At 37.2% G+C, this 27,929-nt stretch overlaps 2 protein-coding genes across 3 annotated transcripts in view; one reads left to right on the forward strand and one right to left on the reverse strand.

Moving 5' to 3' along the window:
- The first annotated feature begins 516 nt into the window (after nt 1-516).
- On the forward strand, nt 517-6,052 carry LOC117373705 (RING finger protein 223). The gene is made up of 2 exons (XM_033969793.2): nt 517-626; nt 4,250-6,052. Exon 2 carries the CDS (start codon nt 4,279-4,281, stop codon nt 4,972-4,974), a length of 696 nt encoding a protein of 231 aa, XP_033825684.1. The 5' UTR covers nt 517-626; nt 4,250-4,278; the 3' UTR covers nt 4,975-6,052.
- Nucleotides 6,053-8,074: 2,022 nt separating this feature from the next.
- ptpn11b (protein tyrosine phosphatase non-receptor type 11b) overlaps nt 8,075-27,929 on the reverse strand; it is a 36,254-nt gene continuing 16,399 nt past the window's right edge. For both annotated transcript variants that reach the window (XM_033969398.2, XM_033969399.2), the window contains exons 3-16: nt 21,211-21,405; nt 18,168-18,357; nt 16,327-16,443; nt 16,102-16,215; nt 14,886-14,982; nt 14,640-14,719; nt 14,158-14,313; nt 13,599-13,730; nt 12,885-13,039; nt 12,312-12,379; nt 12,090-12,241; nt 11,414-11,514; nt 11,171-11,292; nt 8,075-10,093 (exon numbers count right to left, since the gene is read on the reverse strand). In XM_033969398.2, coding sequence (XP_033825289.1) covers nt 11,205-11,292; nt 11,414-11,514; nt 12,090-12,241; nt 12,312-12,379; nt 12,885-13,039; nt 13,599-13,730; nt 14,158-14,313; nt 14,640-14,719; nt 14,886-14,982; nt 16,102-16,215; nt 16,327-16,443; nt 18,168-18,357; nt 21,211-21,405 — 1,645 coding nt within the window. In that variant the 3' untranslated portion in view covers nt 8,075-10,093; nt 11,171-11,204. The remainder of the gene's footprint in view (nt 10,094-11,170; nt 11,293-11,413; nt 11,515-12,089; nt 12,242-12,311; nt 12,380-12,884; nt 13,040-13,598; nt 13,731-14,157; nt 14,314-14,639; nt 14,720-14,885; nt 14,983-16,101; nt 16,216-16,326; nt 16,444-18,167; nt 18,358-21,210; nt 21,406-27,929) is intronic.

Raw genomic sequence — 27,929 nt, forward strand, 5'->3', positions numbered from 1 at the left:
TTGTGGAGTGAGGAAACTGTTGGCCACAGTTAGATTGTCTATTGATTGAAGGTAAAAGTATTTGAAAGAGGTGGGAGGAAGCACATTCAAAGGCTAATTTACTATTTACGCTGTTGTTTAGGACATAGTGTGGTATTCAATTGGTATCACACCAGGCAGCATACATGGATTTCAGAGTGGTCAAAAATAGTGCTGTTGTCAAGACTATTAACAATTAAAAACACAGTCTTATATCTTTTGGCATATGGGGAAAAGTAGAAATGGTTCCTACAAACAGGAAGCTAAAAATCATGAATAGGTCCAAAATTGAGTAAGCCGATAAACAATGTAATTTATATAAAAAGATTCTAAAAAATAAATACTTTATAGTTAAAGTGACTTGTCAGTGAATATGGACAAAGAGCTCAAACGGACGTGGCCAACAGACAGGCAACAGGAAGAGGGCGGCTCTTACAGAAGTGGCAAACCTTGAGAGTACACACCCACTAACACAAAACACGCTGAGCACCTGGGAGTCAGCCAGAGGAACACAGTCTGGGCACATGTGAATGGCATAACTTTCAGTTTTCAGTTTTGGAAGTCTGAGGGAGTGAACAAATGTGCCTGCAAGGATCTTTGTCTTTAAGGTAAACACACATTCATCTGTTAGACTTAGTATACTTTGTCTTGAATATTTAAAAACAAGTAACTCTATACACAAATCTTGAAGTTTTGACATTTTAAGCAATATATTTTAAGCAATACTTACACAATGCTACTGACTATACCCTAAGTATAGTAGTTTAGCTTTTTAAAAAATATATATTTCTTTTTTTATATATTCCAAAAAAAAAAGTGTTTTTCAGATCATATAAATTGTAAAAGTATTTTATGCTCACATTACTGAAACTATTTCAAAATTGTAAATACAATATAAGAAACCAGTTAGCTAGCATACATTTCTAGGTTAAATTAAAAATGAACATTCCATGCCACAAACATGTAGCATAGGTTGAGCTTAGGTGCAGACAAAGCTAATGTTCAAACTATTTTTTGTCTATATAGTTTTCATTGAATTCTGCAAAGACCAAGGATCAGTTTAACACCCTACCTGCCTATCTGCACACTGTGCAGTGCTAACTGTCCTTAGGTCTCTTTAAAGGGAGTGTACTATGTTCGATACATTGTGTCCACGTTACAGGTGGATTAGATCTGTGCTCTTACTATTGTTAAGAGTCTTGTCTTCCTATTGCCTATAGGTGTCTTGCAGTTGTTGGCACTGCAGCCTGATCCAATATTTATTTAAACTGTCATGCTTCACTGTTTAAAAAGGCAGTGTATCAAATTCCATGTACTGTTAAGCGTTAGGAACAGGTAGTGCAGCATGTGGGATCATGACAGTTGAACTGAAATGTGTTGATGGTACACAAAGTGGCTCAAGTCAACGAGGGTACATAGGAATGCACTTTGTGAGCTGTAGAGAAACAATTATCTTGTGACCAGGGTCTGTGTAGGTCAGTGGGGCATAGCAGAAAAATATATAACTGATATCGCTGTAACAAATCCCCAGAGGTCAGGTCCGTAGTAATAAAAATCTGTTAGCATTGGGTTAATGTTCAGTTCCATAGCATGTGCAGCTGTTTGTTTTTGATGAAAAACGCCTTCTCTCTCTGGACTCTGGACAACCTTTTTCAGTCCGCACCATATCTATAGGCTCACTGAGCACACTGTTTATGAAACCACTCCTTGTTACAGTTCTAGCTATGCATTTTTCTGTATATATGTGGTTATTGCTGTTTGATTTGAATATGTTCAAAGATCTTTTATGATTTGCCTGACATCCCACCTAAAGAATTTAGGTGGGATGTCATTATGTTTACTCTGAAACAGGTATGTTTCAAGGCACATTTGTACCATGTCTCAATAGATCATCAGTTAGTTAAGAAATACTGTGGATGGAAGGTTCACATGGAAGGTGCCATAATGTGGTAGATTCCAGACAAAGACATCTCCATGGAAACCAGCGGGTAGTGACAGACCCTTCACCAGAAAAAAAAGTTATATAGTGCACCTCAAGCAATGTGTTTTTGTTTTGTTTTTCATCAAACATTTACCTGAACATGCTCAGATTTCATTAATGTCAAATCAAAAACAAAACCAAATCCTTTTTGGTCAGTATGAGTTAATGAGTAGTGAGGGGTAGTTTGGTCAAAGTGGGTCAGCTGTAGGGCAGTGAAACACCCTGGGTCTGGAGTGTCTCTAAAGACCTTGGATGTCATGAGTATCACCTGCATAGGTAGAGGGCTAGAGGGTAGACGATCTAATATATATAGATATAGTAATTATTGTGACAGACCTTGATTAGACTAATAAAATAGAAACAGAAATTGTAATTGCATTTTTGAGGGAATTTTCTGTGTTGATTATGACCAATACTTCCTGTATTTTTGTACTTTTCTTCTGAACTTTTTTTTTCCACAAATTGCTACTTGACTAATCTAAAAATATGATAAATATATTGGTTCGGTTACTATCCCACCAGACCAAGTATTAATTAGAAAAACGTGAATACTTGTCACTTTAAGTCTGATGATCCTATGAGGACGGGTTGTAACCTTACTGAATGCTTTTACATGATAATGGACCTGTGCATACTTGTACACTTTTGAGGCAGTAACACTACACATAGCAGATAACTGAAATTCATTAGTTGTGCACTGCTTACGAGTGACCAGTGGGCAGATAAGACGTCTGTAATTATAGCGAAAGAATGTGTCCTTGTGCTAATAATGCCATGTTGAATTGAGCAGAGAGCCAGAGCAGCCAGAACCGCAGCAGGAATTTCAAGGGTAGATGAAGCGATTATACGCCAAACAAGCAACCACTTTGTGCAACGGCAAGTATCTGGCCAAAGTGACCTAGAGAGCAGAGGGAGGGGAACACCTGTGCACCAGCCATAGGCACAATGTGTCCTCCACAGCCCCAGTCAGCACATGGTAACGCAAGCAGCCACATATGACGACACTTTATGCTTATTATGGTGGTTATGCTGGAGTGAGCCAGGGGCATGTAGGTTCCAGGATATTTGAACCTCATTCCATCACTTGCATACTTCACATAGTATCACTCTACTGACCCCCAGCTTTTGTCCAGGGCAAGGTCAAAGGTCACAGGGCAAAACATCAGGGTGATACAGAATACTGGACAGCTTGATCAATCAATTTGAAAATGAGTATTTAGCTTGGCATGGAACTGCATTTCACTTTTCATTGTTGATACAATCTAGTATAGTTTTCTAACTCAGCCAAGGGCAATCGTGCAGATCTTAAAAAAACATTTTTGTAAGCTAATAATGCAAATCTTTTTGACCCTATAGCAAAGTTTTTGACTAGTGGAAGTAACAGAGGTAACAAGTTTAAACAACAAAGTTATTAACAGTCAATTATTCACCAGGTTGATGGCAGGAAAGAAATTATTGACTTAATTAACAAGAAAATATCTCAATCAACCGAAACAAGTGAAATACTGTACTACAGCTAATACATACTCTTCAGACTTGACATAACAGGATTGTAAATGTGATATCAACTTGAACCTTTAGGCTGAAGTGTTTTGAATGAGTTTTGCCTAAAACTACTGGATGTGAGTATTGACACAGATAGAATAGGTAGTATAGAGTCCACTAGTGGCCAAAATTAAGATTACAACGCAAGTTGTCAGAACTTAAGTGTGTCAAGTGAATCTGTAGCCTATATCAGAAAATAAATAAAGGCCTAATAGTATTGCTTCAGTTGTCTTTGTTACTTTTTTTTTTTGACCAACTGTGATTGATCAAATAAAGTGATACTTGCAATTAGGTCCACTCTACAGCTGCATATTTACATAATAAACGTTACTTTGGTAAAATGTGTTACTTTTATGAGTGCTATGGTTGGGTGACTATAAAAATAATGTGTATTTTTAATCTAAAGTCACAGAATTATTATTTAACATAACCATAATGAGAAAGGTTACACCATTCAATATATTTGACTCAAACAAATATCGTTTGTATGTTTGTTACTGACTCTTATATGCAATGTCCTTCCTTCCTGCTGCCCCAATATGGTCACATCTGACCACAGCATCTGACTCATTATTGACAACCACTTACGCTGGACCCATTTTCATTAGGCCCACATCGCGAACTTACTTTGCATCGTGGGTGTTGTGGGTGTACTGTACAAAGTCCTTTACCAGTTGAACTTCATGCCTACATTTGTGTTCTTAGGTTATTTTGAAGCTCGTTACAAGACCTTCATGATGGACCAGACTGCCCAAGTATGGCACGTGCCTGTCGGCCCTATGGAAGATGCCGGACCCCTGCAGAAGAAGATCTCCATAGCCAACCAGCCAGAGTGCTCCATCTGCTACAACAGTTACGACAATGTATTCAAGACGCCCAAACTCCTGGACTGCACCCATACCTTCTGCTTGGAGTGCCTGTCCCGTCTGATGGCTGTGTCTGTTGACCAAGGTGACGTAAGGGGTGGCACATATCTTTCATGTCCGTTCTGCCGTCACCCCACCAAGCTCACTGAGGCAGGACCCCCAGCTTTAGCCACGAGCCGTGAAGTTCTCAGCACGTTACCTGCTCACCTACAACAAGAGGAGCCAGTGTGGATGGAAGGACAAAAACTGTGCTATGAAAGACGGGACTCTTCCAATGGGGAGCCAGATAGCCCCCCTGCGTTCTGTATTTGTATTGACATTGGGGCAAGTAAATCTGTGGACATCCCACCACAAGCCCAGACCTGGCAAATTGATGTTTTTAGTGGGGTCTCTAACTGGAAACGCATGATGATTTTTATAGTGACGATAGTTTTACTAGTGGTGGTGCTGCTATGGCCACTGCAGTGTGTTTTTAGCACAGGGAATTTGCGCTGTGTGCCCACCAATACCACCCCACTGTCCACCACCGTCATCCCCTTCACGAGACAAGGAGGACTCGGGTAAAAGGGACCCACCCCCTCAGAACAGACCTGTCTCATCAAATAGGTTATTGTTTTTCTTCTGTTCATACTTATAACAGTCAGTAAAGTGTCACAGTGTTAAAATGTCTGGTTGCACTAATATGTTATTGCTTTGTCTGGAATGTTCCACAGTACAGCATTAATTGATGATTTTTCTTCACAGAGAGAAGCAGGTAATGCCATCAGGTCAAGGTTTTGTTTTGTTTTTTTTGTTTTTGTTTTTTGTTAGCAATAATACACCTGCAATTAAAAAATGAAAGATATTTTTAATGCTTTACTGTGGAACATTTCAGGCAAAGCAATACCATCTCCATGGAGACAAACAGATGATGATTTACATTGATTGATATTGATAGTGTACCTTTAATTTCTAATCTCCACCAGAAAAGTTCCATAGTACAGCTTTAACCAAACTAAAATTAAAATATTCAAAATAAGTCCATCCTTCACTGACAGTCAGCATAATTTCAAATGACTTTCAGCATCGTATTTCGTATTAGAAAGCGTTTTTTGCAGCTCAGTTCAAATGGGTTCATTATTGTGTCTCCATGTCTGAATTACAGACAAACAAAAACAACAATTTATCTCTTTTGTTCATGTTGTATCAATGTTTTTTTAAACAGTTACTCAAAATGCCAAAAAGTATACAGTGTTTTTCCTTGAAAGCATCAACCATTCAGGTGATGTGACTGGAATGCCAACACCAATGGACTTCTTGTACTTGATTTAATTCTATTGTAAAGTGATTCACCATCGAGTATCCAGAATTTTCAAGGGCTCCTCTCTTTGTCTCTCCATATTGAGACAAAACCGCAGGCATCTATCGCATACATTTCTTGCACTTTAATCAACATCTGTGATCTGTCATGATCTTGGCAAACAGACACAAGAACGAAGGAGTTTCGAGTGCCCTTTGTCGTGACATTCACACGCTGACATTTATAGATGAATTTGCTTTGTGTGGTTACCAGGAAATTCATCAGAAAAAAAAAAAGCTGATGTGCCAACTGGTCAACTATTTATAGTGTACACAGATTTTTTTTTTATGTCTTTGTTTACAGAATAAAAAATGTAAAAAATTGAAATGCTGTTGTTTATTATTTTATGCACATTTGTAAGATTTTTAATTAATCCAACAATTGACAGTATGTTGACAGTATAGCATTATGGTTAAAGTGATAGATTTTCATGTTTTTGCTAATTATTTGCTGGTTTGGTGGGATAGTACCTGTAGTAAATATTTACCATAGTTATACATCATTCAAGTGGCACTTATGTCATCAACGCCATTCAAAAATCCACGAACAATTTACACACAAGGAAGGCAGTTTTCTGGAAGTTTAGTCATTGATTTGCCTTTTATTTGTCAAACATAACTATTGTCTAATATAGGTAAACATGACGGTTGCTAGTTAACATACCTCTACATATGACGTATCTGCTACCCATGTCCAATCAGGAAGTAAAATTATGTAAAATCTTAAAGGGCCCTTATTACTCTATTCTCTGATCTATTTTATAATGTTGTTTCCTTAACACACTCGAAAACTACCACTTCATGACATCACAAGGCAGAGCAGAGCATTTTGAGCTTTGGAGATGTAGACAGGCTAATAATAAAGCATTACTCAAACATGTGTGAATGAAACAAAACACAACTTCAGGTATGTTTTTGAGGAGGCAACATTGTATTTTAACATATCTTAAAGCTCACAAGAATCAATTTTGCATAATGTGGGAACTCTAAATACAACGATGCTAACCATGTTTTAGTGAAAAAGTACTCTAACCTGTCATATGCACTTTAAAGGAAGTGCCCAGTGATTTCTAAAGAAGGTGTACCAGTGCCACGGAAGAACAGTCAGAGGAGATAAGCGTGTTCCAGTTACCGGCATAAACTTCTGCCTGTAATAAAAACAACTTTATTATCCCACACAGTAAACAAAATCTAAGCCGTTAATTACTTCAATATTTGTGGCAGTAAAGCAGAGGAGTATTCAAATTAAGGCTACAGGGATGTTTACTTTATATGCAACCATGGTAAACATCAGGAGAAGGCAAAAATAAAGTAAAAAGTTGGGAAATGATGGAAAAAATGATCAGTTTGGAAGTTATTATTAAAAGGGTGATGTCTAGAAAAGAAAAGTATTAGCTTTTTCAGAAGATGTATGCTTCATTACTCTTAAGCCAAGCCCTAGAATCTTATCAAATAGGCCTACTTGAACGAAGCACTCTTTATTTTTCAGCCTAATCCATGAATTATGCAATGTTGACCCAAGAAAAAGTTACAGAAGGGTCTTTTCAAGGCTTTTAATATACTTGTATATATACAGTTACATTTACTCATTTACGTTTACTTGAGTAACTTTAAAAAAAAGAATAAAAATTGTACTTTTACTCATACTTGAAAAATATTTTTATTTAAGTACTTTTTTCCCACTGTAAGTAAGTCTACAAGTGACAAAAGCTTTTTGTTGACAATATGAAATGGTTTGAACTTTTGTGTTTCTTGCACTGCTCCTTCGTATATCGTTTGTCTCATTTTTGTGTCTATCCTTTGAAAATACCAGATTTTATGCTTTGTTTAATATTTTTGTCTTTCCAATTACAAATTATAAATCAGATGTTATGTCCAAACAGTTACTCTTGAAGTTACTAGTACTTTTCCCAAATACTCAAAAATAATAAAATGATAATAATAATAAAGTAATTTCTTGGACACCTACTTTGTACTTCTACTTGACTAATAATATTTTGAAGTAACTTTATTCCTACTTCTTTATAATATTGGCGACTCTGCACACCTCTGCTTGTTTTACGTTACAATTCAGCTGTGATTCAGTTGCACCCTCTAGTGGATGATAGATGATACAGCACTCTCAATTTGTTTTTGTTTTTTGTAGCATAAATGCATAATAGAATTAATTGTCCGATAATTCATCAAATTTCAAGGCATATAATATATTGTGATTGTTAAACTATTGTAATAAGTTAACATAAACAAAAGTACAGAGTAAGATGTTCATAATTCTCATTCTGTAATAATTAATGTTCATAAGATAATATAGAACAAATACATGAAAGTTGCAATAGCTTTTTATTGGGGTTTGGCAAGTCAGTATAATTGCTCACCAAATGAAAGTCCTTACAGATAAAACACAGCATTTTCTTTTGCCTGTAGTCCAGCCCTGACTACAAATACACACAGGTCTATAGGGCAGCATGACATTCTCACAGTCAGTCCACATCCACACAACCTGAGGCCAGGCAGAGTGCAGTTTTCAAGTATCGATGTTTTACCACAACACAACACGAAGTATTACAATACACTCTAAAACAATAAACAAGCACTCATTCATCGCACAAATCCCAGTCAGAGAGGAAACAGCAGGATTCAGCACACAGCTACAGCCAGCAGCAAAGTCCTTTTCAGAAAACTCCAAAATAACACGATAACGGTCTTTGATAACAGAGGGAGCAGCGGGAGGTGCAAGCGAAAAAGAAAAGTTTTATGTTATATTCCTCAAAGCTCTGAGGCTCATCCATTTTCATACCAAAAAATGTAATAGTTCATGCACACACTAAATATAGTTCATTTATTTGTAAATTGTGCAGCACAGTGGTGGTGATACTATTATTTGTACAATGTACAGCATTCATCTTATCAGGACAGGCATGTTTAAGAGCTTTTATTTCACAAAACACTTTAGAGCAGACAGTACGGGTGGTTCATTCATGTGGTTTGGCTGTAATAACAGATATTCACATAGATTTAGCAGCTGGGTCTTAATGAAACACCTCTATGTTGGATTACATTACTCTTGAGATCAGATGTACAGAATATCACAAATAGGTGGCAGTTACCGTTTGTGAAAACTTGTAGGATCTCAATAGAAATGGTTCACACATTTACATGTGTGGATGTTTCAGAGCTGACACTATAAATAACCTACAGTCTGTGTGAGCCCGGGGCTCAGCTCCAGGCTCCTTATCACATCAGTGACGTGGCCTACTCTCCACGGCATCATCCAGCCTGGATTATGGCCATCTTCTAAATTACTTTTTGGAGACAAATCTATTCTTCAATCTGGGCACACGGCCATCTGGCTCACAGTAATCGTGCAGTGTCCCTCGTTTCCTTTGACCATCTCGGACAGATGTCCAAGTGCTTCAGACCGGCTGATAATCAGAGAGACAAGCCTCGGATCACTACACACTTGACACAGTCCCATTCAGGAATTACAGCATACTACACTGCACAGCTTTAAATATCAAAGTGTTACGATACAGCTGTTTATGGCACATGGGTGCAGTCAAATTCAGTTAAATGACTTTCCAATGGTTGTGAATTACTGTTGGTAGTGGGTTCCTTCTATTAATGCTGCAATTTATTTATTTATTTTATTTTTTTTGTGGATTCTTATGTGGCTCATGTTGCTACAATTCAGAGCAAATGTGCTGAGAGTTTTTTCTTTTGTGGCTAAGGTTACACAAACTACCAATGTGTCCTTTTATACTGTAAAACAACAAACAATTAACCACACAAATCAAATCACTAATGGAAACTGGCACTGAAACATGCTCCCCGTCGTTGTGTTTACTACATTTTCAAACACATCCCATCAAATTCAACCACAAAAATATAACAATGGACAAAATAATACAAACCAAAATACAAGTTTTTAGGTGACCATCTGAAAGCAATGCTCAAATGCCCTCTGGATACAGCATGATGACTCTTTCACTTCAATCATAAGTTTGGTGAAAGAATGGCTTTAGTCCTGGAGGTTGCTATTACACTCCACAGTTGAACACATACATCCAAATGTCCAGGTTCAAGTCCAGACACAGTGCTGAGAAGAGGGGCAGATAGCTTAGTCCTGACCTCTCCAGTCAGCTCAGGCTCCACAGTGAATGTTCCGGGACAAGGCACTTTTATGAGGCAGAAGAGAGGCCTGAGGAGGGACATGGAGCAGTGTGCGGGAGAGCCCTGTCCAATGTCCACTGCAGTACAGTCAGGAGCACGGCCAATTCCTGCTACTCCTGGACCAGACCTGGAGAGCTGACACAGGGCCCATCCAAGGAACCACCCAGTAAAACCTCTGGAAGACGAGCACAGGTAAACTACTTCAGCAAAACGGATTGTGATATGTTGGCTAATAAACATCACATATTTTAGTTAATATGAACAACAAAAAGGACATTAAAAACAAACATTAAATATAGGATTAAAAAGAATAAATGAACTAAATATATACTGATGGAATAGTGTTTTTGGTGCTGGTCTTTTGGCTGTGTCACTGCAGTCTGACACGGGACTGTGGATTTGACTAGAAACTAATGGAATAAAATGTTGTAATCAGAGAAAGGAAATACCCCAAACCATAGTCTGACATAGTAATTTTGTATCACAAGAACTCTTCTATAAAATAGTAACAACCCCTGTCAAACCCCAAGTCCCTCTCTTTGCTTCTTAAGGAATTCCCATCTTCACTTATTTGCACCACAAATTGATTGGAGTTTGAATGTAAAGGCTGTCTTTTGTTGTGCGGTGTAAGGACAAGTAGTATTTTGAAGGAGCTGTGCCACCCGAGTTCAACCTGTAATTTCAGCCCTCAATAGAGCACTTTATATCTCAACAATGAATCTTGCTCTGCTTCAGACTCTCATTTAGAAAACCACTCAGACAGACACCCACAGTCCAGCAGCCTGGCACTTCAGCTGCTGTTACTTTACAAAGAAAAACAGACTCGGTAAAACATACGTAGAAATATATACACATATATTTTTTATAAATCTGTAAATGTTTTGTTAGAAATTTACTCAGTGGCGCTCCTATCAGCTTAAAATAACATAATTTAGAGCTCACAATTCTGAAATTTCAGACAGTAGATTATTGTTTTGGTGCCTAATTACGTGCTGCTAGTTTTGACTCTAAACCAGTCACACCTAAACGAATCCATACATCCAGCCTTATGTGAATTGCCCCATTAAATAAGATTAATGTTGTGTATGTGCTCAAACGTTACATCTGTATTATTCTCAAATCATAATATCATCAAAAACATGATAAAAAATATCCTATTCTTTAGTATAAATCGTTTAATTTTTGACAGCTGATAGTGTGATTAATAAGAGAGAAAGAGAAGAAAATATAGTATACTGTTTAGGATACTCACAGAGAAGTACAACATGACCTACGCCATCCTAGTTCTACCTCCTGGTGTTACTGCTGAAAGAAGTCTGAGGAGTTTTAAAGTTGATGTTCTCGTACACACTGGATGTGTCATCATTTGTCAATCTAGGAAAAAAACACACAACTTGAATTCAAAAACAAGACGGAGCATTTCACTCAAAACTAGCTGATAAAAGATTCATGTGTGAATTGCAGTATACTTTGGTGTAACTTTGTTGTGACTTACACAGAAGATGATCGTGAGGAGGCCATGTTGCTTTTGGACCTGGAGTTTGTCATGTGGCCATATTTGATGTTGGAATACTCTCTCTCCTTCATCTTACTCCTCTGCAAACGAAAAAACTGAAAAATAAATCTAGAGCTAGAAGCATCAAATGACAGCAGAAATAGGAAGAAAATATTTAAAATCTGCTAGGTTAAATAAGCAACTAAATCAACACCATTATCTCATATCATGAAAATCCTGAAATATCACTGAAAATGTGAAAAAAGAGATGTTTGGTATGGAATGGTTACACTTACTAAAACATGAACAGAGACTTAATTCATAATGAACAAACAGTTTATTAAGAATGGCCCAGGCCTAGGCACTACTTAATGAAAACCTTAATTATAATTAAGGTATTAAAGCCCCAGTATGCAATTTTTCACCAGAAATACACTCAAATAAAAACATGTTTTTTGCATTGCACTGAAAAGCTTATAAAACATGTGTCCTCACTGTGAGCGGCACTGTGAGAATATTCTGTTGTTCATGCTAATTAGCCTAATAAAAAAAATACATACATGTTTAGGTCTACACTTTCCATATTTAACTATTTTGCGTAAACATCAGACAGTTCTATGCTTTTCTTGTCATCTTCACCACATAGTATTCCACAGCAGCAGTTCACCTCTCCTACCTGCTCCTCCTCCAGCCTCTTCTGTGCTGTGTCAATGTACTGCTGCACTGCCATGTAGATAAACTTGTACTGGGCTTCGGTTTGGACCATGCCGGACCTCTGCTGTCGCACCCACTGGATCGTCTTTGGGATGTCAATGTCACAGTCCAGTCCTGAGACACACAGGGCACTTTAATGCACACTGTTCCACATGGAAACGTCGATTCACTTAGGACAGCCTACCTTGGCGGTTAATAATGTCAATGAGGATGTCAATGACAATAATGGTGCCTGTACGACCAATGCCAGCACTGCAAAGACAGAGAGCATCACAAGTGAACATGGAACAACTCATTTAACAGCTCTTACTAGTGCTTACAATTGCAGATTAATTTAGTGTTACAATTATTGTGAGAAAAACAATATTAAGATTATATCCTATATTATTTTCTTCTCTAGCATGTGACCAGCTTTATGAAATCAAACTTTCTGAATGATAAAGTAAAGTTTATATGAGATAAACAGTCACATAAAAAGAGCTACCTTCAGCCTTTCTTTCTGTTGGAGTTCAGAATTAAATGAACTTAGTTTTGCTTTTGAAATTCTCACGATTATAATTCTTTAGTTCTTACAAATAAAGGTCCTTTAATTAATCAGTCAGTACATCTCTACTAGTAGTGAGTATATGTTTAATACACATGTTTGATCAATCGATGTCACATGCCAGAAGCTCGCTACCTTCCTTCAATGATGTTCACAATGCGAAAACTACTTTTTTGTCTCTAAACAAATCTTTCGACTGGTTATATACACTACCTGCAGTGCACCACGATGGGCCCTGCAGTGGGCATGGTGCTCTGAGTGCGATTGACCTCCTCCAAGAACCACAGGACCCCCCCAGGCTCATTTGGAACACCGTGGTCCGGCCACGTCAAGTACTGGTAGTGCCAAATGTACCTCAGTGGCTCCTTCTGCACAAAAATACACCAGACATTTATTTATGTGAATACTTCAGTAAGACACCACCAAAAGCACAATTTATCTATCTAAGGTTAAACTATTGGCAGTGATTGTATACAAATATTAACGACATTATTTATTATTAACAAAATATAGATTTTTTAACTTTTCCTAGAATAGATACTATTTTATTTCCTCTTTTTTATTATTCAATCTGCCTTGTCTGAAGCATCAGTGTAAATGCATTAGCACAAATAATGTTGAAAGTAAACAAATGAGACGTGGAACAACGCAATAAACTGGTGGTAAATACATTTATCACACTAGAGTGCCAGAATACTTTTGAATGAACGCTAAATTTAGTATTTAGCATCTGAAAATCTCCACTGATTTAATATTAGGCTAACTGAAAATGATTTGAGACGTGACAACACACTCCCAAAGTGTATTATTTTAAAAGTTTAATAAAATACAAATATCATACAGTTTTCCATAATTCATTATGCTGTTCGTATTCTTTTTTGCGTTACAATCTTAGTCAGCTCTGACTGGGTACGATGCTGTACTGACCCGGTCCAACCGTGTGACCTCCAGCTTCCTCAGAATGTAGTCCTGGGCTGGTCTCTCATCCACATTCCTCACCACGATCCTGCTGTACTCTTTTGTCCCGTGGAGATCGGGCCAGTACCGCACACACTTGTTCTGTTGGGGATTGGAGGGGCAAAGAGAGAGGAGACAAATGAATAAGATAAAGTAGAGCACATCCCAAGCTGCTTTCCAATCAGCTTAAGTGTCATACTATCCTCGCGTCATCAGCATTCTGTCTGAATGGACTTTTGTTCTCCAATAACCCTGCTGCGTGAGGATGTGTAAACACTATAGTAAACAAAACAATGGTTTAAGCAACAGAAGTTAGTATTTTAGACTTGTTCTCTGTTGAAGCCAAAGTCATTTAGGTGCATTAAATAATGAGTTGTGTGTTACGCAGTGTTAACGCACATTCCCAACATGCAACAAATTCAAACTACTTGAGCACATAGTAAAAGTAATTGCTGATTAATTTTGAGGAACCGTGGATAACTGGCAGTAGAGTTTCAAAAGCACTACTACACAGAGGTGAAAGCCTCACCCGTCCTCTCTCCATCTCTTTGGTTGTCATGACAATGACCCGTGTGTTTTCCTGATAGACCATCTTCCAGAAGTCCAACACAGTGTTCTGGAGACAGCCCTGTGTGGCTATGAAGACTTTACTCTCATCTCCATGACGCCCATCTTCATGGAAACCCTGGATGAAACAGAAGGATGAGTAAATCTACCACAGCTTCTTCTGGGTATTTGTTACATAAAAAAATATATAAATAATAAAAACATGATAGTGGCTGCAGTTACATGCACATCCAAAATCTGATTAATAACAGATTTTTTGAGTTTCAAAACTATTAAAATCACATGTAAAGAGTGAAATCATCATAATTAGAATTATTTCTTTCAGATCATGGGCCCTCTAATTAATTAATAATCACATCAGATTGTGTGATGTCACATCAGATTTGTATTTAGTTAAAATAATGTTAAAGGTCCAGAAATAAGATCAGATCTCAACCCACTTACTTGGATATAATTGGCGTTAATATAGTCGGACCCAAGAATGTCTGGATCATTTTCTCGGATTTCAACACGCGTCGTATCAACTAGAAATCACACATTAAACACATTATTATTATTATGTATCAGAGTAAAATGAGACTAACATAAGATATTGTATTTTTCTAAGAAATGTTATGTCTTTGTGCATTGTGGTGATAGTTTCCACAGGAAGTTGGAGTGACAGGAAGTGGCAGTGCTGTCGTGACTCACAGGGGAGGATATTCTTGTAGCGGTTTTTGCTCTTGTTCTCTGCCTTCTGGCCTTCTTTCCGGGGATATAACAGTTTACACTCCTGTTGCTGTAGTACCTGAAGTTAAAAGACAACAGAGGACCAAAAGGTTGTAAAAGGTTCAATCTTGAGAATTCTTAACATGTGGGTGTGCAGTGTAACAGCAACTAAACAAAAGCAACTTGACTATATATGAGTATATCTATGGACTAGGAAGATGCTAACAATGCATTTAAGAAATCAGGCAAATTTCAGGAAGCTGGTAACAAATTCATAACCTTTTAGTACTCAATAAAAAAAAAAATCCACACAAATACCAAACACATCCTTGTCTTAAAAAAAATACTTTGGAAAGGGCAAACTCATGACAACTTTGTAAAAACTGAGACTTGTCGCTAAGCTCGTAAATACCAGAAGATTTATCATACGCAGTGACACTCATTGACTTTACACAGCGAATATGAATGACATTTATGACTGGGGCGCTGAATAAAAATGACAGAAACAGGAACGTGCCGCAGGCTGGAGATAAGGCCACGCTGACATCATCGCTCACAAAGAGACGTACTCAACACATCTGACTCTGTTTGATGGACGAGAAAACAAATAAAAAACAATACGGAGATCAACACTTAGTTCTGACACTTTTAGACACTGTGCTACTCAAGCTGTCAAAAGTCAGATTAGGCTTGATGCATTCATTTTTCAGCGAAAGGTCCACATAATTAAGCTGTTATATTTTAATATATCATCTCAGTTGTATTAACGATGTATTGCACCACAGCACTATTCGATACCAGCAGTCGATGAACCAAAAGCCACATAAACCTGATGCCCTGGTACTTCTATCAAGCTTTGGTTTGTATTACTCAAAGTAGTAGAGGAGTAAAAGTAGCAATAGTAGCAGCGCTAAATTAATCATCTTTTATTATTGAGTGTGTGACTAATGACTAATTCTCAGTCACTCCCTCTTTCCATCTGGTCTATATACTGCTTTGCCAAGAATGTTCCACAGTATGGCATTACAAATCTCCATTAAGCCACCAGGAAAGTTACAGTTACCCCACACACAGCAAGAATGCGTGTTTTTGGTATGTTTAAGCAAAATTGAAAAGATAAATTTAATGCCAAACTATAGAACATTCCAGAAAAAGCAATCTTTACCTGAAACTTTACATAGTGCTTCTTTCAAATTACCTCAAACTCCTCCCAGAATCCTTGCTTGGGTTTCTCAGAGTTGTCAGCGACTTTGTTGAGCTCTCGTACCCGGTTCTCTATGTTGGCTGCGTTTATTCTGGTAGCATTAAATGGCTGGCAGAAAACAGCAATTACATATACTATTTATACCATCTGTAACATTGATACATTTACATTTCCTATTTTTGTCAATTGCATGCTATGTTTGTCAAATGTTTTTTCTACCTGTTTTAAGTGCACCACAATCCCACTCTTCTCCACCATAGGGTTCTTCTTGTAGTGGTCCACCAGGTCTGCCAGCGTGTCAAACCTCTCTCCTCCGCCTACGTCGTATTTACCGTCCTGAGAAAGACTGCATTAGTTAAATAGGCCTCTGCACTGACAGGCCTAACACATGTGCTGTGGAAAAGCCTATTGACCCAGCTGTTAAATGGCTCGCAGCAAATTCTATCAGGAACACATTAGGCTGTACTGGATCAGAGTCTCACTCAGCACAGAGAGGCTTCAAAAACTGGAAATCTAAATACAAAAAAGGGACCTAACCTGGCTAAATAAAGAATAATAATAAATAAATAACATCCGCTTCTAACCTGTTTTTTCTTTTAATTTAGTTTTGTATTTGTTAACTTGTATTTACCACCTTAAATCATTTGCATTTGTACTTCATCAAAATGGAAAGACGTGGGGTCAAGATAAAATTAGTAATGGAACAAGATGCCTTAACACAATTGCATGTTGAGTAATTGGGTTAAAACAATTAAAGGAAAAAACAGCTGAGAAAAAACTAAAAGTTTGTGGTTGGAAAAAATAGTTTGGTTTTGCTAAGTAAATGGTGAGTGAGGCTTTACCCACATATAAGGTTTCGATTTGAAAGAAAGTTGATACAAATTCAGGGTTCCCACAGTTATTGGGAATTAATCACACACTAAGACAAACACACTATGTTTGTTATGTAGATTTCCAAAAAATATTTTCTGGTGGAACTCAAATTAGATGGAGATGATATGTGAACCAATCGACTGACAATAAACAAGCAAGCAAGTGTTCACGACTCATTCTCTGCGTTTGAATGGAACTTTGTGAGTCACTTACACAGTACACAACACAGTAAAATAAGGGACGTCTATATGTGACACTAAGGTCCCACTAAGGAGGTAAGACAAAAAGATGTACAGGGGTTTGGGGGTCCTCCCCCAAGAAAGTTTGTACAATATAGGTTTCATTTCTGCATTTTGGTGGATTTTAGCTCTAGGTGGCAGTAATAGGTGGTGGCAAAAGTCTCTATTAATCTGATATCCAATAATACACCAAAGCAAAGTGCCCATTTGCTTTGGTGTGTCCATTATCCATGCATTTTCCATGTCTGGATTTTTCATGTCTGGAAAACTAAGGCCAATTATTTTCCAGGTTTTTCAGGTTTTCCAGCACTTGTTGCTTGAAAGTTTCACTCTGTAGATGGCCTTGTATTGTTCTGTATGTTGCATTCAGGTCTGACAGAGTTTTGACTCAAAATATTTTTTATAAATCTGAGATTTAACAAAAGAAGGGACAATTTTTTCTCATTATGCAACTTTTGCCTTGAGAGTTCAGGTCTAAAGCCACAGTTCTTTTGCTTCATTCTCTACCGTGTACATATAGCATCTAGTTGTAGACAAAACCATTGAAATGTTGATGCAGGGACATTTAACAAAACAGAGGACAAATGTTTGAAAATATAAAATTATTTTGCTTACGTTTAAGTGGGGATAGGCGAGTACCGGTAGATGAACAATGTTGCGCCAATTCAAAGTACATGACAAATGGTAATGCATTATACTGACGTCTTATGAACAGAAAGTATGTCATATGTCACTAAAGTGTCATTACTTTATATCAGGTGTGGCCAATTTTAATCAGTTGATTTACCAGAAACAAAAGTGTATTAAATCATTTAAATCTGAAAATGATCCCTACTATTATACCACAAACACATCAGCTAAAATGACTTCAGTAAATTTATGTCCAAATGTCTTTAAACTATAGCTCCAGAGTTGTGTACACTGTGTATTTGAATTTCATTTCCTCACCTGGTAGCGTATCATAACATGCGTAACTTTGGTCTTGCGATCGTTGTCATGCTTTTCTTCATTGGTGAGCACTGACAGCACAAAGTCTCCCGGTTTACTCTGACTCTCCCGGACCAGGAAACTGCCTGCTTTGCCTTTTTCTGTGAGGAGTTTCTCTGCATCGCGGCCCGACAAATGCCCATGGTACCATCTGCATAAATACATTCACACATAGGGGTGGGAAATACTGACAAAAAAGAATGTCTCGATATTTTTCTTGCATTATCTCAATTGCAATATTCAGACAGACAATATTTCAACAGTGCATCAGGATTGTAGTGTGCCTACAAATGTCTTGGTTGAGGTTTCAGTCTAGCATAAAATGTGAATGTACCATAAAATAAACCACTTGTTAATTTTTTTAGAAGCTTGAACTAGACATTTCTCTTTTTGTGGTAGTTTTTTGTTGCCTGGGATACAGAATACACAGTTCTTCGATACTGTAAGAAGATGTGAGTCTGATCACCAGTGAATCCCCCCATTTTCAGATGGGCTGTGATTGACAGGTGGGTTAGCCATGGCTTACCCACATGGTACTTATAAGGAAAAAAATAGCACAGGGGACTGAAAAATATGGTGGATTCTGCAGAATCCATGAGCAAAGTACTAAACTCTGTTAATCTGAGGTGAGAATATTATAATTTTGTTTGGAATAGGTGACCAAAGACCTCTTTCGTTTCACATGCGTCACTAAGAAAAACAAACGTGATTGAACGATTGTGTTTGGTCTGCCTTGAGACACAAAGGAGGGTGCGGAGGCCAGACTGATACCAGTCTGTATAAAAAATACAGGGAGATATCATTGTGGATATGCTAGGCAAAGGATTTTATAGTTTTGGTTATAGATGATATACTTGGTAGTTTTTGCATATCTCCAAAACAACAATTGCAATATTATTATTTTTTTCAATATTTCTCCAACCCCAATTCACACAAATTTGAACATACAGCCTGCATGATCATAACACTCTTAACTCTCTCTGCAAAAGTTAAAATCTGTGGTCTACTTTAAGTCATGTAACTTGTGTGTTTGGCATAAGGTCCGTGGTGGTTGCATATATTTCGGGTGCGGACTCCCACTCAACATACAGAGTGTCTGCTATGTGTCGCTTACGTGCTGCCACTGATATTCTTTTCCTGTGTGCTGAGGGAGAGTGTGTAGGAGGCTGTGACACGAGGCACACATCGAACGGAAAAACCACACCAACTAAAAAGACTAAGTTGTTTTTGTACCTAGAGAGACTGTAAACAGTATGAGAGATGGTATTTTAGCAAACAAGATGTACCTACATTGTGCAATGTATGCCTAGATATAAAATGTAAAAGAATTAAACATATGCGCGGATGTCTCTAATGAGCATAAACAACACAGTATTTCAGACATTCTTTGAAGGTGGTAAATATTTATACATTTTGGCTGCTTATCCAGGCGTGGGCGCGTGTATACAAGATACTGCTAAACACTTCTTGCATTAGTTGAGGACAAACAGGTGACATGTTCATGTGGTAGTCGGGGTGGGCGATAATACAAAACTGTATATATACATATATTTTCTTTCTTACTTAAAAATGGAAAGCTAAAATGAACAACAAAAGTACATAAATATCACTTTATTAAACTAGATATTTATGTTTATTTTATTTTTAATCAGCTATTTTTGCTGTCTTTCAAATTGTTTTAATTATAGATAATACAGAAAATTCTTAATTTGCATATCTATGGAACAACAACTGCAATACTACTGCCAATGTATTTTACTTATTTGCTCGTTCTGCATAGCATATCTTTTCAGAAAACAGGCACATTTAGGGAAGCAGGTAAAAAATTCATAACCTTTCAGTATTAAATTAAAAAAAAAGTCCACGCAAATACCAAAAACTTAAAAAAATATTCTTTGGAAAGGGCAAACTCATGACAACTTAGATGTTTCTGTTCATTTTATTTTAATGAGCTCTTTTTACTGTTGTTTTAATAGCTTTAACTATAGACAGTATATGCATTTTTTATTTTACATAGATATCTACAGGACAATTCTGAAATTATACACTGTTTATCTTTATATAAACAGTTTTTTTTGTTAGGTCTCTTATTTTCCAGTGCATCTATGAGCGGTAACTAGTGAAACCACCAGTGACTTGAATTATTTATACAGCTGATGTCATCAACATTCCCTGGGGGTGTGATGCTAACTGTAGGTATGCTCTGTCTGAAGCTCTGTTAGACCTAATCTAAGCTTTATCATAACACAATTGGAGCAGAAAGCAGGTACTTAGTTGGAACGACAACAGATGAGATGCTTTGTGCTGTTAAACAACTCATTTTTGTTGACGAAATGTGTTGTTTAAATTTATTTATTTATTTATTTTTTTGAGTTTTTAGACGATCTTATACGTTTTTTGGCTGTGCTTGCTAATGTGTGCATTGTGTCACCATGGTAACTGCTCAACATTCCACCATACACATACAAGAAGAACACCCCCCAGCATGATGTCACTGCAATGTATCAATTGAATAAAATGTACACCCTTGTAAGCTGAAGTTCTTTCATCCACAGCTGATGTATTTTATTTGTATAATCAAATATAGTCCTAGTAGTCTTGATATTTTCTTTGTTATTTATGTTGTTGCTTTTGTTGTACATCCCACTTTAAATCTAAATATATGGTTTTATTCATACATAGTTTTGTACACAGAAATGGTATTGGTATAGGTCATAAGCCTGCCTCCTAGGGTACCAATCCTAAACTTGGATAAATAAAGACATACAGAAAGCGATCGACCTTCTCACTATATACATTTTTACACAGTATTTTTTCTCCTACAAATTGTTATATGATACCACTTTATAATAATTACACCTTATTCAGCCTTTGTTCATGCTTTATTGAGGCTATTAAAAGACAATTTTAAATAAGTAGTAATGTGTTTCTGCCAGCATTTCCCTAGTGTTGTGTATTTGTACTGTTGTAATTTGCATGTGTAGATGCTGATATGCCTGTGTACCTCTCTGAAGTGGGGTCTTTGCAGTTGAGCGGGTACTTGAGCTCGATGACATGTCCGTTCCTCTCCCGGAGCAGATCCTGTTGCTCGGTGTAATACTGCACCAGCTCGGCCAGCGTGGCAAACTTCTCACCCCCGTACAGGTCATAGTAGTCCCCCGAGTTCTGGATCTTGATGTGGGTCACCTCATCGTCCCGCCTGGGCACACAAACACAAAGGGAATCTCATCATTTATTTATATACATGAGGAACTAGGCACATCTCCCGTTCAATGAAGCGACACACGAAAGACCACGTTTGTGACTATTATTACAAGTGTAAAGATACGACACTGTTTCAAGGTCATATGCAAATATTGTTTAAGAAAAAAATATCTCTTTGTACTAACACAACACGCATTATACATTAAGCTACAGCTGTCATGAAAAACAAATTTTGATGTGAGATATACTAATGATGAAAATATAGACAATAAACGATAATGCTGAAACTAAATTACGCCAATGACACAATAACCCAAGAGCTGATTTATACCACAAAAACTATTCTTTATCTACAATATTGTTAAATAAATAAATTAATTAATTAATAAAAAAAAAATAAAAAAAACATGAGCTGCAATAAATAAACAGAAGAATGAAAAACTTTAGCACTTAGTTTGTATCTATAACAAGTCATAGAAGTGATTTTGTCAAATGTTATGGCTTAAATCTTATCACATAGCCAACAAGTTACTGAAAATTTCCCAGTAGTGTAAAGAAAATATTTACAAGATAAATACTGACCACAAAAATATAAATATTGAATGCAATGAATTAAGTCAATATAGTAATTATCGTGATGGGCCTACCTATCTGATTAACTGGACAAGCTTGTGTGCAAACTAGGGCAGGGCGATCATTAAAATTAACATTTGCAATAACTGTATAATTTTTGTAGAGTCCAAAATCACAACAGCAGTCACTTTGCAGAGCTTAGCAGAGTAGGTCAATAACAGCCATAATACCCAGACTTAAGTGAAGGATAAGGAAGCTGTAGATGTTATTAATTACCTCATAAAATAAAAAAGTGCTCATAACTGTGTCTTTTACCCTGTTAATGCTAACTCTTTAAAAGCTATAGTTTTAGACGAAGTTCTTTTTCAGCTGAAAAAAACCCCAAAACAAACCCAAAAAAATAAAAATGCTTTCATCTACAGAGCCTCCACAATGTGAAAACTGCTCTAGGTGGTAGTGTTTGCTGCAGTGTCAGTGCAAGGATATTGTGATATTTATAATTAATTTTATACATTATATTTATATATCCTATCATAAATATATTGAAGCATAATGAAAGATATAAAAGCACAGACCTAGAGTAAACCTAAACATAACCAACTCAAAAGAAAATCCATGTGCATGTATATAATTCATTAATATTAATATCTTCCATAGTAACAAAGCCTGTAGTTGTTGATGGTGGTGGACTGAACCTACACAGAATGATGCTTTTTGAACATCAGTTTACAAAGCACAGTGTGCAATGTCAGCAGAATCGCCTCCTCAGCTGGACTAAATAAGTGTGTGCGAATACATCTTCAGAACACAGCAAAATCGTGTTTATTTGTTATATAAACAGCTGGAGGTGTGTGGTACTGTTTTTGTGTAACACTACTCCATCTGTTAAATATGGGTTCCTTTTGATCAAAGTTTTGGAAACACTGCAAAGACTGAGCAATGTATAATTGATCAGTGGTCCGATAGCATCATCTGCACTGTGTGTGTGACGTGATGAAATATTTATAAACTGTATGTCTAAGGTTTGTTCCTGTGCCTCATACAATGACATGACCAACTGTCTCAGTCCACCAAAATTTGTAAGCGCCTACTAATCATTTTATGTAGATTATAAGGGTTTATATGGGACAACAGCAGAAAGGAGAGCGAGTGAGTGAGTTGCTGAAAATGTTTTTTTCTACATAAAAAGTTGTTTTTGTATGAAGTGCAGTTTGAGTGCAGTTTGGGTCAGATACAAAGAAACACAGCACAGTGGCTCATGCTTCACAGCAAGAAGGTTCTGGGTTTGATCGCCCAGGCCTTACTGTGCGGAGTTTGCATGTTTCTCCTTATGTCTGGGTGGGTTTCCTCTGGGGATTGCAGTTTCCCCCATCAACCCAAAACATGGTCAAATGTTAAGTCAATTCCTCCAGCTAAAGTAGTCCTGACCAAGAATAGCAACAAGATCATGAAGATGAGTCCTCCGGCAGTGTGCTGTGGTGCTCACTGTTACTCAAGAGTTTCCCTCGCAGCATCGAAGGGTGGGTGAAATGCAGAAGACACATTTCACTATGGGGACAATAAAGTTTACCGTAGCCTTAACCTTAATAGTTTTTAGAGCTTTTGCCCCATTTAGTTGACTAATTGATCGGCAGAACATGGCTTTAGTTGATCAATAGTTTCTTTAGTCGACTACAGGCCTAACTCTGGTGTCACTCTGGTCTGAGGCAGTTCTATCCTTGATAAGAGCTCACAGCAGCTTTCCCAGTGTAACGACAACTTGCCTGAAAGCTTTTTGAGGCAAAAAAACGTAAATATTACTTTTATAGTGCATCTTATAGTGTCAAGGTTTTAGTAGCTGCAGAGATGATCTTGACACACCAAAATCTTCAGTGTTTTGACGGAAAATTAAGTCTTTAGACACCTACATTATATGCTTTGAAATTTTCAGTTTGTGCAACTTCAAATGTGAACATGATTCTTGCTCTGAAAAACTCATCTCTGTAATGAACTGGCTTTGACCTTTTCAGCTTTTCCACTAGAGAGGAGACACAAAGACAAGTTATTACAAGCTGCACAAACGCACACCCAAAGCCTGAATAGATACTGGGATTAAAAACAACCACTTTATCACACAGACACACTATTTTTCATAAATCCATAAAACAAAACAATGCAAATGTAGTGACAATGGAACTGTGGTTTTCAATATACAGGCTGGGATATGATTGCTGCCCAGGACAAAGTGAGTGCATGCAGAAAAGCAGATAAGGCCGAACATTTGGTAGTACTTTGCATATTCAAAGTACTCTGGCTGCTCTCAAAAAGTGCACACAATGGGAGCGGGCACAGACAAGCGTGCGCGAGGTATCTGTCTGACAAACATTACATGGTTTATTTGCTGAATAAGATTGTTGCTGGTCTTCAATCTATAGAACATAGACAAGTGTAGATTCATTGCAAATGTATACAATGTTATAGAAATGGAAAAAAGTAGAAAAGTTACTGTTCGCTGCATGGGGGAAACTTCCTTTTGTTGCATTGGGTGGATGGACAGAATAATGACAAAACTTGTTCACATGGCACACGCAGCATTTTTTTTTAAATCAACAATGTAACCAAATACAGAGTTTTGTTATTTGCACAGATTTAAAGGTGCATTTACTTCTTTGATGGAGAGCCTGCCACCAGCTTGTTTCCATGGAGATGTAATGGCTTTGCCTGGAATGTTCCACTGTATGGTATTTAACTCTATCTTCATGGAGACAAGCAGGTGATGCCACCAGGCCAAGTTACAGATCAGATTTGTAGAGAAGCCAACCAGCTCATAGCAGGAATACATGTTTTTAAAGGCTATAATCATTTGATCCTTTTAAAACTCTGGCTATAACCACTGATCATTTTAATTTTTGATCAATTTTAAAGTCTATTAAAGACTATGGTTCTGGCTTTTAATGAACTAGTGCTACTACTTTAGAAAGCTTGTGTTGTTGCAAAAGTGGTGGTTGTTTTTATATCTTTGTACTGTTTTTATTACGATTAGCTTTTATGTCTGCACAGTACAACTCTGTTGTTTTTAATTGTGCTATATAAATAAAATGGCTTGGCTTGACTTATAAAAATACCTCTAATTGAATAAAATAGATACATTTAATGCCATACTGTGGACCATTCCAGCAAAACAATAAGATGTTCCAGGAGTCAAGCAGGTGGCGGACCACATGTTACCTAGTGCCGTTAAGCCTCATCAATCAATACCAGGCCTTCCTTAAAACAAATTATGTATTTGTGCTATTATGATTATTATCATTTTATCAATTCTGCATCGGCACTGTATAGAGCTCAAACACTTAGAACAAATTCTGGGTCAACAGCAGCAAAAAAAAAAAAAAAAAGTAAAAAAAAAAAAAGTTGTTTAATAGATTCATTGAGTGGTCACGCCCTTATCTTAGGACTGGGAAATTAATAGAATTGTAACAGAGTTTGAGAATCATTTATGTGCAGTCATTAATGATGTTTGTTTACTCAGTAAATGTATGCGGTTTACAGGACTGTTCAGAATTTGGAGGAAAAAAATTCACAGTTTTTTGTGGCCATACCGAATGAAGCTATTTTTAGTTTGTTTTTGCTCCATAGCCCAATCACTACAAGCTCTCTGATAGTACAAGAAGTTATCAAGTTGTTTTTCCCTCTCAGCTTATAATCTTATTTTTCTATTTCTCTGCACCACTTTATTTCTTCCCTGTTCAAACTCATTTCAACTCACTAAAACTATCCCTCCCTCTGAGTAGCCTTCCACTGCCCTGTACTCAATCACTGTCTCATCTCTCTCTCCCCTCGCTCCTGTACTTCCTGCTAATTGCTTTATGTGTCTTTTAGCCACTGTTGGCAGAGTTCCACAGGTCTGCTCTCCTCTCTCTCCCACTCAGAGTTTAACACCATTATCTGAATCCATCCTATTAGATTTTGATTCACTTCCCTGTGCCCTGCCTGGCTCGGTCCTCCATAACCTTTATAGATTTATTACAGAGGGGAGATGCTTTTAAACATATGACTCATAGCCATCACTTCTTCTCAGATGGATATAATCAAACTTTTTACGAAAATGATCTGAAGGATACATAATGCCCAATAGGTGACTAATACAAGACAATGAGGCTATTACCATGCTAATGCAGCTACTAAAGTATAAGTTAATTGGATGTCTGAAGTGTGCTAGTTCATATTTTAGAACAGAGAAGGTACAGGATACAGCCAGTCGTTTTCGGTTACACCACATCTTGAAAATGGGTTTAAAATTGGAAAGGCTGGGAGACAAGTTTCATTTTCATTTCATTCATTTATCTTTATTCAGACAGGGAGAGTCCAATGACAGTACCAGAATCTCTTTTTCATGAGTGTCCTGTTAAAGTGCAGAACAATTCAAACAAATAAAACAAATAACTACTTAAGTTAATTTAAAACATAAAAAACAGGTGCAGGTGTGAGTATAAATGTTTATCACCAGATTATTAAAGTGAATTAGTTGGACCAATATATTCAGGAGCTGTATAAGAAATGTGTAACAGACATGTAATGAAGTGATCAGACCTGTTGCAATAGTAATGAATATTCCTCTATAGTGCTTTTAAAGTCACAGCTGCTCTGAATGGACTGACGAAGCTGAGACTGGAAATCTACACCGCTGGCTTTACCAAACACCAATCACTTCCACACCACATTCATACATACAGGCAAGATGGGTGAGGTGTCTTGCACTTCTAGCCTCACAGCAAGAAGGTTCAACTCACATTCCATATAGTTTGCATGTTTTTTCACGTGGCTGGGCTTCCTCCAGGCGCTCAGGTGTCCCTCATCAACTTAAAACCTGCAGAACAGATAAAATCTCCCTTCTGATGTGATTCTGACTAAATCTAGCTCAGGTTCTGGAGATGTGGCTGCTCTCTGAGCCTGACAGGCTGATCCAGTGGTGTTAAAGGATGGGCCAAAAGGAGAGCACTAATTTCCCAAGGTGGATTAAAAAATATATATTCCCTAAACCCTTGTTTACACGCAATACATATTTTGAGTGTCTTATTTGCACACAGCCTTTCACACCAATTCTGGTGCACTGTGGTGCTCACTGACCAGTGCAGTGCAGGTTCATGTTAGCACAGTTATAAACAATAAAAGGCTCCAGATCACCAGATTGCTAATTAGCTCACAAACTCATAATTAATCTTATGAATTATGAAATTTTTGCCCTGCAGCTATTCTCAGTTATTTTCCCTCTGAGTAACGATTAGCTCATTTCCAATACACTTATCCAAACTCCAAACTGACCTCTGCTCTAGTTCGCTACTGCATGTTAACACGTCCTTATACACATCAGAAATCAAAGAATTATACTAACAGCTGTCAGAGTATTTCTTCGGGTATGGCAGGCTGTGATCACAGACTGAATGTATAACAATATTTTGTCCTTGACGTTAAAATGAGTGGTTCCAAAGGTATGTTCATTTGGGAGCTGCAATGTTATATTGAAAACCGAACAGGTTAAAGTTATAGAATACAGAGAAAGTTGCTGCTATTACAAAGAATTCCTAAGATCCAAGGCCGACTGGAGACATGATTAAATGCAAGACAAGATGGTACTGAAATTTAGCCTTGGCAATAATTTATGATGTACGAATTCAAATTACACCTTATCTGTAAGTATAACACTAGAATTTAAATGTGTCATAAATTACTGTGTAAAGGAAGGTTGTTTCTAATTTACTCCATGTTGTTTTTTTGCAGAATGGGAAAAAAATAAACTTACACTATATGTCAACAATTGGCAAAATCGGCTCTGTGTGGCCTGGTAACAATCCTATGAATTAACTGTTTGGAATACAGAAAGTCTGAGAGTCATCTATTTGAGACAGGAAGCCATCTGATCTGTCATTTTTACATGCAACTAGATCTATATGGTTATCAAAAGTATCA

The sequence above is a fragment of the Periophthalmus magnuspinnatus genome, chromosome 7 (assembly GCF_009829125.3).
Source record: "Periophthalmus magnuspinnatus isolate fPerMag1 chromosome 7, fPerMag1.2.pri, whole genome shotgun sequence".
In the NCBI taxonomy this organism is placed as follows: Eukaryota; Metazoa; Chordata; class Actinopteri; order Gobiiformes; family Gobiidae; genus Periophthalmus; species Periophthalmus magnuspinnatus.

Coding starts and splice junctions, on each gene's coding strand:
- LOC117373705 (XM_033969793.2), top strand. CDS start 4,279: ATGATGGACCAGACTGCCCAAGTATGGCACGTGCCTGTCGGCCCTATG.